This window comes from Choloepus didactylus, chromosome 2 (genome assembly GCF_015220235.1).
Source record: "Choloepus didactylus isolate mChoDid1 chromosome 2, mChoDid1.pri, whole genome shotgun sequence".
In the NCBI taxonomy this organism is placed as follows: domain Eukaryota; kingdom Metazoa; phylum Chordata; class Mammalia; order Pilosa; family Megalonychidae; genus Choloepus; species Choloepus didactylus.
Genome location: NC_051308.1, coordinates 213783011 through 213799383, shown reverse-complemented (window position 1 = coordinate 213799383; position 16373 = coordinate 213783011). Strand labels below are relative to the sequence as shown.

At 43.4% G+C, this 16373-nt stretch overlaps 1 protein-coding gene across 5 annotated transcripts in view; it reads left to right on the top strand.

Moving 5' to 3' along the window:
• The window catches only part of LOC119527571 (protein argonaute-1), a 33932-nt gene extending 17948 nt beyond the window's left edge, over window positions 1-15984 (top strand). For all 5 annotated transcript variants that reach the window (XM_037827730.1, XM_037827731.1, XM_037827733.1 and 2 more), the window contains exons 12-19: window positions 1400-1584; window positions 6691-6850; window positions 7033-7123; window positions 8065-8259; window positions 9676-9810; window positions 10417-10518; window positions 10845-11044; window positions 11285-15984. In XM_037827730.1, coding sequence (XP_037683658.1) covers window positions 1400-1584; window positions 6691-6850; window positions 7033-7123; window positions 8065-8259; window positions 9676-9810; window positions 10417-10518; window positions 10845-11044; window positions 11285-11393 — 1177 coding nt within the window. In that variant the 3' untranslated portion in view covers window positions 11394-15984. The remainder of the gene's footprint in view (window positions 1-1399; window positions 1585-6690; window positions 6851-7032; window positions 7124-8064; window positions 8260-9675; window positions 9811-10416; window positions 10519-10844; window positions 11045-11284) is intronic.
• Window positions 15985-16373: the final 389 nt, after the last annotated feature.

Below are 16373 nucleotides of genomic sequence, written 5' to 3'. Positions count from 1 at the left end.
CTTATCCCATCCTAGAACATCTCAGCACACTTTGTGTTCCCTAGCACTGGAGACAATATCTCAAGTATGATCTGGCAGTCAAGAGAAGATTGGGAATACCACTTTCCTTGGAATAGAGACCCACTATTAATAGGATCTGGTGACACTGGCTTTTTTAGTAGTTACACTGCAGTTGTATACAAGGCATAGAAATGGCAGAACTACTGATGGTAGTCCATCAAAGCCCTAGCTGTTATTTACATGAAACAGTTGTTAGGTTGTATTTTTTTATTCTAACATTTATTTTGAAAAAAAAAAAAATTTTAATACAAAATAAGATGAAGGATAATATAGCAACACCCATGTATCCACCATCCAGTATTTTGTTACTTTACTTTATCCTTTTTTAAAAAGTAAGTAAAATATTACCAATGAATTTGAAATTTCTTGAAATCCTCCATCTTAGTCCCATTCTTCCTTTCTGATGCAGCCCCTGTTATGTATTATTGTAACCTTTCTATCCAATTTATCTTTTCTTATATGCCTCTCTATATAAAGGACTTTAAAATTTACATAATATGCTGTATTTATACTTCTTGCATTTTTCACCAAAAAAGTGAAAATACTTATTTAGTGAAAATACTAAATAAGTGAAAAATATGCAATTTTTTTACTAAGTATGATTTTGAATCTATATTACTGATAGTTATATTTATATGCTCTATAACACCCCCTAAAGAATTGCTTCCATTCTTCGTTTGTATGTTATTGCTTTTAATCTAAATACAGTATTGGCGCAAATTACATTTCCTAGTGCTCATTTCAGTCTGTTAGTTTCACCTGTCAGGATATTTATGTGGCTTGATTTCTTTTTTTTTTTTTTAAATCTACTGCAAATGTACCCTCTCTTCCAACTTTATCTCCCTTTCCCAGGGAAAAGCCCTAAATCCCAAGGAATGAAGCTCAGTTAATTATTGGCTCTCAGCCTTCAAAGAACCAGTAGGGGAGGAGGGAGCTCGTCTTTACTGAGCATCTCCGAACATTGTAGGAACCTCATTTTATTTCATTTTGAGCAGAGAGGGCTTCCTTTTGGGCATCTGCCTATTGCTAAGGACATTAACAGAACATGGGAATTGGCTACTTCAGTGGGGCAAGGTGGGGACTCTGAGAATTCCTATAGGTCCCTTCTCTGGACCCCCTCAGCTCTCTGCTTGTACTTTTGAGTGCTTTGCACACTCTGTCTTGTACTACTCAACTACATGTGTGTTTTTTTTCCCCCACACTAGCTGTGATCATGTCTCCTTCATCTTAGAATCTTTCTGAGCCTCTCATAGTGCTGAGCACCTGAGATGGAGGTGTTCAGTCAGCGGTATTAAAGGGGCACTGACTGCCTTCTGTCATGACCATATTTGTGCTGCAGGAACTTCACAGACCAGCTGCGGAAGATTTCCAAAGATGCAGGGATGCCCATCCAGGGCCAGCCTTGCTTCTGCAAATATGCGCAGGGGGCAGACAGCGTGGAGCCCATGTTCCGGCATCTCAAGAACACCTACTCTGGGCTACAGCTCATTATCGTCATCCTGCCAGGGAAGACGCCAGTGTATGGTACAGTTCTCTTGGGACAGAGATAATGATGATGGGTCTCTTCTCAGGGTAGCTCCTCAGAGGCTCCAAGGGAGGACTTAATGTGGATTCATGGCTCTGGCCAGCGCTGTTCCTTAATGTCAGTGCTCCTCTTACAGAAGGAAGGGATTTCAGCTTGTATGAGCCATTGCATCATCCCAGCCTGCTTACCTGCTCACACTCTCTCCCAGTAACATACACTGGGAGTAACATAACATACACATACACCTCTATGTTCTGGTCTGTATGTTGTGCTAAGCTGGGCCAGATACAGAGAAGGGTAGGAACAGATCTCTATCCTTAGGTGTGTGTTGTCTATTAGGTCATTGTGTACACACACCCCAGCAGAATGTGTGGTGGTTCTGTTAGTCTTCTGTTGCCTGGGAATGACTTGGATTTTTTGAGAGATTCTCTGTCTTCCTGTCTCCCTCTTTTTTTAATAATAGGAATGACTATATACATTTCTGGCTCAGCACTTTTCCCTGTACTCCACGTTCCCTCTCTACCTGTCTTCCCTCAAAGGAAGAGATGTTCCTCCTTGTATGTTGGCCAACCCCTCTGTGCTTTTTCTTTCCTTTCCATCCTACTGTCTTTGGGATTTCACACCCTTCAACTCTCAAACATCTTCAGATTCCCCATTCTAGAGCACATTACCACAATTCTGCCATCTCCTTTAACTTTTGTTTTCCTATTTTACTTTTTTTTCTACTTTGAACTTCTTAATGAGTTCTCTTTGTTGTCTGGTCCTTTTTCTTACCAGCCACTCACTCCTTAGGTTCTTTCATCTACTTTTGTGGCATACCCCCTCTGTAGGGAGTCACCTGTGGCCTTTCTCAGTTCTTCTCTTCCCTTAATTTGGTATTTCCTTGATAGTGTCTCCCAATGCCTGGTATTCCCCAGGTTTCTGTCCTCTGTGATCTCTGTCTTTACATTTTATTGAAATTCTCATTCATTTCAGTTTCTTTAGTCATCACCTTATATGTGTTAATAAATCTTGATTCAACTTTGAACTCTCTGCAACTCCTGTCTTTCCCTTCAGTCTTCTGTCCCTTACTTCTACAAGAATTTATTGATCACTTACTATGTGTCAGACACTGTGCTTGATCCTGGGATACATTGGTGAGTAAAACAGATGTGGTCTTTGCCCTGATAAAGATTTTTGCGGACCATTTCTTCAGTAATTGTTCTCTTCTCCTTTGACTATGAGTAAACCCTTCTCTTTACTTTTCTGTGTTTGACATCACCATTGCTTCTGGGTACCTTTAGTAGTCTGTCTTTTCTTTGCTTCACCTTCGATGTTCTTTTTTTTTTTTTTTTTTTTTTTTCAAACAGTCTTTAGGGTTAGGGTTAAAATTTCCTGCTGTCTACCCACACTGTCCCAACTTGGTTCTAACCTTTCTTCTCAAATATTTCGTAGTTAGTTAGTTACCAGATGAGACTTTTTGTGACCATACTACCAAAAAAAGCCTTCACTGGCTCCCATTCACAACTACATAGACGGTTTTGAGGTCCCCGATCTTAGTTTATCCTTTTCAGCTTTATCTTGTACTGTTCTCTTTAACTAGCCATAATACAACATAGTGAAAGATCATTGGCTCTGGAACTAGACAGAAATGGATTTCAATTCTTGCTGTGCCAGTCTCCTGGCTTAGGCAAGTTACCTAACCTTTCTGAGCCTCATGAATTAATTATATAAAAAACAGCATCTAACAGTGCCTAGCACATAGTAGACACTCTGAATGCAAACTCCTTGTCTGTGCTTTCCAATCTCTGGTTTTGCTCACTTCATTTGCCTTTACCTGGAATATCTAAGTACTCTTCTTATTCCCCAATTTATCATTAAAATTATCTCCATCCTTAAGACCCAGTTTAAATGTGACTTATTTCTTGAAACCACCTCTTTTCATCCCTCGTGGAGGGTGAACTCATCGCTTTCTGGATTCCTCTAGGAATTAGTTTATTTGACTGGTAACCAATAACTACCTTGTTTGATATTACTTTGAGCATGGAGTGGATCTGATTCTGCTCTTCTTCCCTCTACACATAAAAACCTGAGGTAGAGCCTTCCACTGATGAGATACTCAAGAATTACTTAAGGAGGGAAGTTGGATGATCTCCAAGCCATGTCTTTCGTGGACCCAAAATTGATGGCCCTTGGATGGAAGATAAGGGAGGTTGTTAGAACTGACTGACTTGAGTAATTATCCATGTTTCTGGTCCTTCCATTAGAGGGAGAATCCATTGTTTTGGTTTGCCTCAGGAGTATTGTACAGTATGCTTGGGGAAGGCAGTGCTTTTTCAGAGAAATTTCTCTTCCCTGGGCTTAGGAATATTACCCTTTACTACAGCCTCATACCTTGATTAGGGCCTTGGGTCTCTTGCACTTTCATGCTGTTTCTTGATTATACCATCTGGACAGTGGGGCCATCTCCCAAGGAATTAAGTCAACAAATAAAGAGGAGTGGTCAGGTTCTTCCCCGCAGGAAGACCGGTGAGAGGAAACCTCCCTGTGACAGACAAGGAAAGGTCCATTTGGCATGTGGGTGCTGTAACAGTGTAGACGGGCAGTGTCACATTTGCCCATTTCTAGTTTGGTGCCATCACTCATCCTGCCTTTTCACTCCTTCCTTTCAACTAATTTGATACTATTGGCTTTTATTTCTGTAAAGTTTTAATTGAAATATACATATAGAAATCTTATATCTGTAGCTCAATGAATTGCCACAAAGTGAACACAACAATGTAAGCAATACCAGTTCAGATAGCATAACATTACCAAAAGCCATGCTCCCAGTTACTATAACTCTCCACGAATGGCAATCACTATTCTGACTTCTAACACCATGGATTAGTGTTTGTTGCCTGTTTTTGAGCTTTATGTAAAAGTGGACTTGTACAGTATGTACTTTGTTGTGCTTTGCTTTTTTCACTCAACATTATGTATCCTGTTGTGTGAAGTTATTTGTGTGTGTACTGTGTAGTTTTTCCATCATATAAATATACCACAATTTATTTATTCTTTTTACTGTTAATGGCCATATTTGGGTTGTTTCCAGTTTTTGGCCATTACAAATAATGCTTCAGTGAACATTCTTATACATGTCCTTTGAATATATGTACCTGTATCTGTTGGGTGTGTATTTAGAGTGGAATTTAGGTGTACCAATTTATACTTCTATGCACAGTTTATGAGAAATACAAATGCTTCACATCCTTATTAAATTTGTATTGTCTTTTTCATTTTAGTCATTCTTGTGGGTTTTTAGTGATATTGCATTGTTTCCTTGATGACTGATAAAGTTGAGTATCTTTTTATATGTCTACTGGATATTTCACTAGCTTCTTGAGCGAAGTACCTGTTAAAATCTTCCTTTTTTGTTGACTTATGTGCCTTTTTCTTCCTGGTCTGTAGGTGTCCTTTATAATCCCTTTGTTGAATATTTATGTGTGTTTCACATATCTTCCCTGCACTGTGGCTTGCCTTTTTACTTTCTTAATGTTGTCTTTTGTTGAACAGAATTTTAAAAGTTTACCGTAGACCAATTTATCAGTTTTGTTTCACATTTAAGTCTAGAGTCTCTCTCTGCCAGAAGCCCTGTTGGTTTCTCTCTCCCCTCTGCTGGCCCTCTGCTGGTGCAAAGCCTGTATCTCAGCCCCTGCTCACGCCTAGAATCAGCACGTTCCCAGGGTAAAAGCAGCTGCAGAAGATAGCTCGTGTCTGTGAGATTCTCTCCCTCTCTGGCGTTTTAGACCCTCCCATTGTCTCAGGACTCTCTGCTGCTTTCAAAAGATGATTTCTTTACTTTATTTGGCTTTTCTGAATGTTTTCTTCAGGGGCACTGGTTTGCCACTAACTAATCCATTTCTCTTGGAAGTGGAAATGATCCCTTTAGCTTTTTAAATATGCTCAGACTCTTCCTTTTGAAAACATAACAAACTCTTCATTAATCCTACATCTTTTCCTTGATACCTTATATCACCAAATGAATTTTTTGCCTGTGTATATTAAAATTTTGCCTTTGTTTCACTAAATTTAAAGTACATTTCTGGTCCTCGTTTTACCTGATCTCTTAACAGCATTTCACTTTGTTGACCACTTGCTTCTTCTTAGGACACTCTCTTTTCCCCATTGTATTCATGGTACAGTGCTGTCCTGGTCTTCTTCTAGCTGGAGTTTTTTCTCCTGTGCAGGCTCATCTCCTTCCTGTTCTGCAAATATTGGAAGTTCCTCAAGATTTGGCTCTAAGCCCTCTTCTGTTCACTTAGTGATCTCATCTAAGACCATGCCTTCAATTACTACCTGTACCTAAATTTCTCACAAATTTGCATCTCCATTTCAGGCTACTCTTTTGAGCTTCTAATCACTATACCCAGCTGCCTAGTAGATACCCTAATGGGGATGGCCAAACAGCACTTCAGATTCAAAATATCTCAAAAAGAATTTTTGATCTGTTACAAAAGCTAGAAACTCAGAAAATATCCATAAAACTTTTCCCTTACTTGCATGTCCAGTCCATAACTGAATCCTTTAAATCTCTCTTGAATCCATTTGTTTCCCTCCATCTTGACAACTGTCTTCTTAATCTAAGCTACCCTCATCTCTTCCCTAATCAACCTAATGACCACATTCTTTCTTTTACACCATGGTCCTCTTGCTTTCCTTTTATGCTACTCTGGCCTTTCAGTTTCTTAAACATAGCTTATCTCCTCCATAGTGCATTTTTGCATGCTCTTCCCTCTGCCTGGAATGCTGTCTCCCAAACTCCCCCTCTCTTGCAAGTCCTTTGCTGCCTTCAGATTTCAGTTCAATCATTACTTGCCTAAGAATCTTCCTGACTAGGTTATTACCCCCTATTATATATAGCTCCCCTATATAGCTCCATGAAGTTTTCTTTCATAGTATTTATCACTGTTGTAATTTTTGTGATTTAAAAAATTAGTCACTAAATAGTAAGCACCATAAAAATAGGAACCCTCTGTGTTTCTGGTTACCATTTTGTTCCCAGCACCTTGTATAGCACCTGCCATCTAGTAGACATTCAGTGAATATTTGTTGAATGCACTAATCAGTTCTCTCCATGCCCATAGCTGAGGTGAAACGTGTTGGAGATACACTCTTGGGAATGGCTACGCAGTGTGTGCAGGTGAAGAATGTGGTCAAGACCTCGCCTCAGACTCTGTCTAACCTCTGCCTCAAGATCAACGTCAAACTTGGTGGCATTAACAACATCCTAGTCCCACACCAGCGGTATGAACTCTATTTCCCACTTTTCCTTGTCAAGGTACCATCCTGGGGATTGATGAAGAGACAGAACCTTGACTAGGCAGAGTGAGTCAGACACAAGGGCGAGAGGACCAAAGTGGGTGCTAGGATGGTTCCAGGAAGAGAAGGTCCAATTCCTTACTGTTTGTCTTTTCTTTCTTGCTCAGCTCTGCCGTCTTTCAACAGCCAGTGATATTCCTGGGAGCAGATGTTACACACCCCCCAGCAGGGGATGGGAAAAAACCCTCTATCACAGCAGTGAGTGATACTCTCTTAAGGTTCTCCTCTGAGCTGTGAATCCTCAAAGCCCTTGACCCTTCATAAGATCTCCTTCCAACTGACCGTCTTCCTTACCCACTCTCTTATCTTAACAAAACTAACTTTGTATGGTGTCTTTTTTCTAGGAAGAACAGTGAGAGTGTAGGCTGTGGCCAGAAATGTGGCCCAGTCTCTATCACTTTGGCTTCATGCTATTTCTCCATGCCTATTTTTGGAATGTTCTTTCCTCTGACACTGCCCCTCCTTGCCCCTGATCTAGCTAGTAGATGTCTCTCCAGTCCCTCTACTGATTTCTTGCTCCCTGTTCCCTGGGGGCTTCCAAATTACTGGGGATCAGGCCTTCCTTCCTACTTCTGTTTCCTCAATCCTCACATCCCTCTAGGCAGACAGGTCTTATTTCAGTAAGTATAGGGAAATCCTACACTGTGCTTATCTCTCTTTTCCTTGTGGCCGTCCGTTCTCTGCTCTGGCCACTGTCCCTTTGAAAATGGCATTGCTCCCATGTTCCTGGGTAGGGTAGCACTTGAATGGGAAAAAGGACCAACTTCTGGCTGAATGAGGTCACTCTGAGGTAATAGTGCCAAACCTTCACATGACCCTCTATAAGTGGCAAGGAAATCAGATTTCTCAAGTACCTCCTGTGGGCTAGGCCCTGTGCAAGGTGTTTTATATGTACCACAGCAGCACTGCATGCAGATATTCTGATCTTTATTTGAGAGGAGGAAAAAGAATATCAGGTGAATTAAGTAACTTCTACATGAATGATAGAACAGAGCTTGAAACACAGGGCTCATTGAATCCTAAGCCCTATTTTTTCAGCTGCACAGTTTTCTTGCTAAGAAGCCTTTCCCCAAACTGACAGCCTGATGATGTGGGAGAGTGGGGGGTTCTGGGGATCTGATTGTGTCTCTCATTGTCAGGTGGTAGGCAGCATGGATGCCCATCCCAGCCGTTACTGTGCTACTGTACGGGTGCAGCGACCACGGCAGGAGATCATTGAAGACTTGTCTTACATGGTGCGTGAGTTGCTAATCCAGTTCTACAAGTCTACCCGCTTCAAGCCTACCCGCATCATCTTCTACCGAGATGGGGTTCCTGAAGGCCAGCTCCCCCAGGTATAACCCATGTTAGGTGGAAAAACTGCACATTGAGGCCAGAGGGCCAGGTGCTGCTAGTTATTCTAAGCTGTTGGCCTGGGTGGTACTACTTCTGAGGGAGTACAAGGAGGGCATGTTTAAACAGTTCACAGGGTTCTACCCTCAGAGTTTCTGATTCAGTGGGTCTAGGGAGGGGCCCTAGAATTTGCATTTCTCACAAGTTCCTAGGTGATGCTGCTAGTCTGGAGTCTGCACTTTGAGAACAACTGCTGTAGATCTTCCTTCATAATATTTCCTTTTATTCACTCACACTGCTAAGCCTTCACTACTATTTATTGGGTACATCTTATGTGCCATGAACTGCACCAAGCACTTCATATATCTTCCATTTAATGCTTACAGTAGTCTTATAAAATTATTATCATTCCCATTTGACAGGAGGAGAAACTGAGGCTTAGAAATGTTAAATGATTTCTTCAGTGTCACCCAAGCTAATAAGTGGTGGAGCTAGAATTCAGACAAATTGGTGTGATTCCAAAGTCCATGCTCTTAACTATTTCCTCCAAGTTACTTAGTATTTCCTAAAATACCAGACATTTATCATATCACTTCTCTGTTCAGAAATATCTAGTGGCTTTACATAGTTTTGGATTAAAGTTTGAAATGCTTTGCAAAGCAATCAGCAGTTTTTAAGTTCCTACTAGGTTTTGACCTAATTATCTATGTTAGTCTTCACAACAGCTTTGTGGGGCAGGTCTTATTAGTAACATTAATAGATTTGGAGAGGATGAGACTTACAGTGGTTAATAACTTGCTCAAGGTAATACAAGTAGATAAAGCTTAGTTTTATCTAAAGACAGGATAGGATTCCAAATCCTATCCTTTTCTTCCAAACAGTTTGACCTCCCTATATCTGATGTACAAGACCACATGCAACTTTTGTGTATGGTTACTCACTTGTGGCTTCTTCTTTAGCTAGTCCTTGCTTCTTTGCAGGATGAATTCATCTGCTCACTCTGTCTCCATTTCTGAATTATCTGCTCTTCTCTGGTGGTCCAAACCCTGCCTGCTCTTGGAGCTCACATGGAAAACTCCTACTATCATCCTCTTGATCCTGAAGTCAACATAATTTGGGCATTGTGATTTTAGTGATTTATCTGTGAACCTTCGTTCTGTCTTGATATTACATCTCTAAGTATAGGAACCAGATAAGTGCTCTATCCTGATGCTAAGCCTTCTAGCCAAGGTTTTATTGGAACATATCAGGTGAACTGAGTTTAAGGCTGATTTTGGCAGGGAGCGCCTGTCCTCCCCAACGGTTTAGCATCAGCTTACTGTCTGGGCAAAAAGCCATATTACAAGTGACAATCCCTTAATTCAGAAAAGCGTGTGTGGACTCAAGAGGAGCTGTGTGTCTCTTGATCTCCCTCCTAGATCCTCCACTATGAGCTGCTGGCCATTCGTGATGCCTGTATCAAACTGGAAAAGGATTACCAGCCTGGCATCACTTATATTGTGGTCCAGAAACGCCATCACACCCGCCTTTTTTGTGCTGACAAGAATGAGCGAGTGAGTAAGGATTGAAGAGGCCACCCATGCCCTCAACCTGTCTCTCTTCTCTTGGTAGGGGAGAAGCCCCTGAGATAAAATCTGGGGGGTTATGCTTCCCTATCTTTCCTTCCTGGCCCCTTCCTTCCCCTGAGCTCTTATGGTTCTTGCTCTATCACCTTCCTTCCTTAGTTCCTTCTTTCTCCCCTCCTTCCCTTATACTTCCTCTCCCTCCTCCTAGCTCTCTGGCCTAGACCCCATATATAGACCAGCTCCCAAAGAAGGGAAAGGGAACTACTATTTATTGAACTTCTCCTATGTGCCAGACACTGTACAAGGCGTCTTCCTCACAGCAACCCTGTGAGGTAGGTACTGTTATTATCTCCAGTTTAACCTCAGAGAGGTTAAATGACATGTTAAGATGGTATAGCTAATAAATGGAAAAACCAGGACTTGAACAAAAGACCGTATAACTTCAGAAGCCCTAAATTTTAAGACCAGTACCCTCTGGGAACAGCAGCTTCTGCTTTACTCTGGGGATTCTGGTGGAGTCAGAGTAGAATTGAGGCAGGGCTCTAGTAAGGGCCAGGCAGGTCTTGCTATCTTTTTGTATTTGTCTCTGTACAGATTGGGAAGAGTGGTAACATCCCAGCTGGGACTACTGTGGACACCAACATCACCCACCCATTTGAGTTTGACTTCTACCTGTGCAGCCATGCAGGCATCCAGGTAGCTGGGCTATGTCCTGAGGTTTTTAATGGGTCAAAGATTAGTTGATTATTACCACTGCCTCCAGAGGATATCAGTCATCACTGAATGGCATTCAAATGATGATTGTTTTCCTATAAGCCCTGAGTGTACTTTGAACAGAAGTGCACTTTGAACATCTTGGGCAGGTTGCCCATAAGAAGGGTACGTCATGACCTAGGTGGCTTTGTGCTGCCTGTTCATGGGTGGTCATCCATTGTAGCCGAAGTCTTGACAATAATCCTGTTCCTTATCATCAACTATCCCCTCTGCCAAACCGGGGGACCTTCACCCTCCTATCTTCCCAGGGTACCAGCCGACCATCCCATTACTATGTCCTTTGGGATGACAACCGTTTCACAGCGGATGAGCTCCAGATCTTGACATATCAGCTGTGCCACACTTATGTACGATGTACACGCTCCGTCTCTATCCCAGCACCTGCCTACTATGCCCGCCTGGTGGCTTTCCGGGCACGGTACCACCTGGTGGACAAGGAGCATGACAGGTGAGGCCTAGGGTCATACTGGTTTGCTTTGTCCTTCAGTCTCCTGTACCAGACCCTTCTGACATCTCCTGGTAGAAGGAAATATGGGTATTGTCCAATTTGGTGTCCTTGGGCTCATTTGCTTGAACCTGGGTTGTGGTTTTTCTTAAGTTGGTATGGGAACTGGCTCCCCAGGGATGGGTAAGGGGACCAGCAGCAGCTCAGTTCACCAGGAAACACTTACTTCATTTTCCTTTTCAGCGGAGAGGGGAGCCACATATCTGGGCAGAGCAATGGGCGGGACCCTCAGGCCCTGGCCAAAGCCGTGCAGGTTCACCAGGATACTCTGCGCACCATGTACTTTGCTTGAAGGCAGAACGCTGTTACCTCACTGAAGGGAAGAAAGCTTTCCAAGCCCCAGGAGCTGTGCCACCCGAATCCAGAGGAAGCAGGAAGGAGAGGGGGGTGGGTAGGGAGGAATGTAGGAGGTCTTGTTTCCTTCTATAGAGGGGGTGAAAGGGTGGGGGAATAGGGCCAGTAAGCCAGACCACCAGCCAGAAACTTCTGACATCCACCTCACGCCCCCCACCCCTCACCCCATCTTGTCACATCTGGCCCTGACCCCACTGGACCAAGAGGGGCAGCACCGGTGCCCACCATACACACAGGTGTCTCATGTGACTCACAGTGCTAAAGACTCATGCCTGACAGCTTGGTAAGGTCGGCTCTGCAGCCCTGCGGACAAAAGCTGGTAGGTTTGGGTTTGATACTTTAGATGGGAAAGAGAGGGGCTTGGGAAAGTGGGTGGGAGGAGGGAAGGTTTTTTTAGGAGCCTTAATCAGAAAAGGTCTAGATTTGTTTAAGAAGAAAAATGAAACAAGACCCAGATCAATATTTTAGCATACTAGATGTTTTAATGGGTTTAGAATCCAGTTTGTAGGAAGATTTTTAATGCTAATGGTTTTGGTTGCTCCTTCCCCAGCTGCCACCTCCCCTCCTTTCCCTTAATCCTCTCTTTCTGCCTTTTTCTACCCTACCTTACACCTCCCCCCTCACAGACATACAACCCCTAGTAAGACTTAAGGCACTATGGCACTTAGCCCTGAAGTGACACGACCCTGTCTTCCTTCCGCCTGCTGGTGGGTAACCAGTGCCTTCCCTATAACGGTAATGCTGCAGAACTGCAACCTTTTGTACCTTTCTTTTGGGGGATGGGGTGAGGGTGGGAGAGGAGGTAGGTGGGGAAGAAATACTCCTAACTCAACAAGCCTCCTGCCAGAGCGCCAGCTGTTTTGGAGGAATTGACTTCCACCTTCATTGAGCTTTTAAAAAGATCACAACCTCAAGATGGTTAAAATCCATTGACATTTGCACTTTCACACATGACAAGGTTTGGAGCTGCTGAGATGACCGGCCCCTGGCCTTTCTATGTAATGCCTCCTCCTTTCCCTTTCCCCACGCCTCCCACCCTGGCCGGGTCTGGAGTTATTCTCAAAGCATTTTTCATTCTTGGCTTCTTTTTATCTCTGATGGTCAAGTCTCTTATGTTTCAATATTTCTTAATTGGGGTATCTTATAACAAAAGATCCTTAGGTCTAAGACAAGAAAAAAGAGAGAAAACTAAACGTTATTTTTATACCATAACTTGAGTCTATTGCCAAAATCTGGATATTCCTTCCATGCCCACCGAGTTTACATCCCAGAAACATTGAGCCATCAGAAGGAGCTGAGTATCTAACTTGTTCTCTGGCCTAGCTAGGTGGGGGATGGCTATCTCTCCAAATGGGGCTCAGGCTCCTTCCTTCCTATGTGCAGATACCACCTTTTACTTGCTGCAGGCTCCCTCCACTGCACTGCCCTACACTCTTTCCTGCCAGTGCATCTTTCCTTCCTCTGGACTGTCCTCTGACACTTTGGCTAATCCCAGATTCCAGCACATCCTGTGGATGGGCTGTGGGATTTGCTGCTCCCTATTGCCTCTGTTTACACAAATGAATTTTTCCTGGTTTCCCACTAGGGCATGTGAGTGGGTGGCATGGGCTTTTTTTTTTTTTTTTTATCTCTAAGACTGGAGAGTTAGGGGGTTCTAGCTGGTGCCTGCTGGCTTTGAGGCAAGGCCCCCTCTTTCCTTGACTGTATATTTTTTCCTGCCCCACTGCTTGGGATGGGGAGTTGCAGCTGCAATGTGGAAATACCTCTTTTTGAGGAGCCTTGGCTTGGGTTTGCCCCAATCTGGTGTTGAAGCCATGACACTTTAGACCTAGCCCAGGATTGGAGGCTAGCCAGAGGAAGGCCGGTTTGAACCCTGGCCTGTGTTAGAACTATTCTTTCCCCTTCCCAGCACCCGTGTACAGACCCAGATTTGCTATGCAAAACAGTCTATCCCAGGTTCTGTTCTGGTTGGCTACATTGTTCAGTAACTTCACAAAACGTAGCACAAACTTTCATTATGGAGAAGGCATCAGGACTGTTGAGTAACTCCTCCTTTACTTCTTTCCTACTTGCTACAGCATGGGTGGCCCCATGGGCACAAACCCAGCTGAAGAACAGAATGGAGGGCCCTAGGAGGAGGCAGCTCACCGGAGAGCCTACATTCCTTACACAAGTGCCTAAAGAGAGTGATGCTAACACTCCATCTGCCCTGTCCATCACTTTCATATCCTGTCTACTTCATGTTCAGTCACCCTTTTGGGGAGGGGAGCTCTCCTGGAACAGTGGGCTCTTCTTGGGTGCATTTTAGAGCTGAGATCAGGACACCATTCTTGGAGGGTCCAGTCATTCACCAGCATTTGCAAATGTCCATAAGGAGCAGGTGGCAGCCACCTACTCCTAGCAACAAGTTTATGTTCTCTCCTTTTTTCTCTTTGCCTCACTCTTTCCAGTTGGGTTTTGAGCTGGGGCTTGAAATGCATTTTTAGCTCTTTTGGCATTGCACATGCCATCCAAGAAATAAAGGCAAGAGGAGCAGCTTGAGCAATAGCAAGAAAATGACTCCTTGCTTTGACTTTTTAAAAAAATCTTTGAGACTTAAAAAACACCCTTGTCACTGAGGATTATTCTTGTTTGAATGGTGGTGCTTGCTGATTGAGAAGTAGTATTGGCAGCAAGCTTTGGCTTGCTTGGGTTCGATTTAAGCGGTGCTTCTTACCCAAGTTTTGAGGAAGCGCTGGGGGGAACCCAGCTTCATCCTTAGTTCGCAGTTTTCTTGCTCCCTTCATTCCACTGTTATGCCTTTCCTGTCTTACCCTGACTTCCTTTTCCCTTTTTCTATTCATTCACCTTGCTTGCTGGCCTTGCCTGCCTGTCTGCCTATTTGATGATGAATTCTCTGCATGGCTACAATGATCCCATTGTTAACTGGCAAGGTCAGACTTAGCTCCTTGGGTACAGAAGATCAAAAACCTGTTGTTCAAGCCCAGTGGTGTCCTCCTTGAGCTGGCCTGCCCCTTGGGCTTTACAACAGGGCAAAGCAGCAGGTCTGTCCAACTGACATATAAACAGGAGGGCTTCTGGCACCTTCCACACTTATCCACTCCTTGAGACTGGTGTCTCCTTATTGCTTTTTCTAGATATGGTTCCTTTTCTTTCTCGTTGGGGACTTCCTTTTCTGAAGACATTTTAGGGTTGAGGTACTTAGACATCCAGGGTTGGGGGCTTAGAGGATGGGAGTGTATAAAGAAGAGAGTGAAGAGAAGTGAAAAGAGAATTTGGATCCTTCTTCCAGGCCAGCCTGACCCATTGGTGATTGAGGTGCTATTGCTGGTCTCTAGGGATAAGCCTGGGGCTGTTGTTGCAGGAAACTTGGGCTTAGAATACAGCTGGGGAATAAGGTACCTAAAATTCTGATACCTCCCTAAAAAGCTCCTGGTTCCCACCTACTAGATAATTCTTCTGTGGCCTCCTCTTTGCTTAAGCAACAATGTTCTTGGATAGTTTTCTTTTTCTGTTGAGAATTCTGTGAATGAGGCCAGCACCCAAGATAACAGTCAAGGGGACACTGATTTCATAGCTGGCCCATGATGTATCTACAAAGTTAGTGGGACATTGTTATGGACTTGGCATCATATGTAACAAAGAAGGATAGAAGTTCCTTCCCCATCAGGGTAGAAAGCATCTCAATCTAGCCAAAAGGCAGTTTTGTAAACTGCATCGGGGGAAGTTATTTTTATTTATTTACTAGGCCTAGGTCAATCCAGGATGGTAGCTGGGATGCCTTCCTTCTTAAAAGTCTGGTCATGGAAGGGATATGCAGGGCACTCTTTCCTATTTGGCCTTTTAAGCTGACTGGGGAGAAGGGATTCTCTGGTTTTCTCTTCCCCTCCCCCCCTCATATTAGGACTTGCCTTCTCCCTGGGCAGGGAGAGAGGCCGGGTTGGTGCTGTCCCCTTACTCTACTCCTACTGACTTAAAACCTCTGGCTGCTGCTTGGGAGCTCAAGAAAAGGAGTGGAGGGAATGGGCTAAAAAACAAAACAAAAACAGAATGGAGATGGGGGAGGCAGATTTCCTTCTTTTAAACAGGAAAATAAGAAACCCTCCAAGGATTGTGCAAGTAAAGAAAATGTGTCAAATGCACTGAGTCCCCTGGTGTAGTAGCAATAAGGAAAAATGAAATTACTTTCCTGTGCACACGGGCCAACCTGATAGGTGTGTGATGCACTTAGCAACCATGTGGAGGGCATGTGTGACTACTCTGGGTTTTGTTTTAGTTTTAAACTTTTTATGCCTCTCAAGTCCAGCATGGATGGGGAGATGCCCCTGGAGCCCCACAGCTGTGTACTTGTTTGCATCTGTTTCCCTTTGAGACTTGTATTTGTGTTCTGCTTTGAGCTGTACCTTGTCCAGTCCATTGTGAAATTACCCCAGCAGCTGTAATGTACAGTTCCTTCTGAAGCAAGCAAGAGCAGCAGCACAATTCCAATTCTGTGTTTTATAAAGACAACAGTGGCTTCTATTTCTAAAGTGCGGTCTCTCTCTCTTTTTTTCCCCCCATCAGCAAAGCATAGCTGTTGGCATTATTTTTATCTCTTGATAGATTTTAGATCAGAATAATAGATTGTCATAAGAGCAGAACCATCAACGTTTAAAGGAGGAAAATGGATAAAACAAATTTCAGAATATTGAAACTGCAGACATTTACTGGTTTGTATGCAGTCAAACTTAACAGGCCCTCCAGTTATTCTTCATTCAGTGAACATGCAAAGCACTGTGTCCAGCAGTATTATGGGAAGGGAGCAAGTACAATTGAAAAACGAGGAAAACAGTATCTGTCTTCTTAAGGAGCTTAAAGTCTGGTGGGGGATAGGAGTAGCTAAATGGTTTCCCGGTATGAGAGAGAGATGATGAGGGAC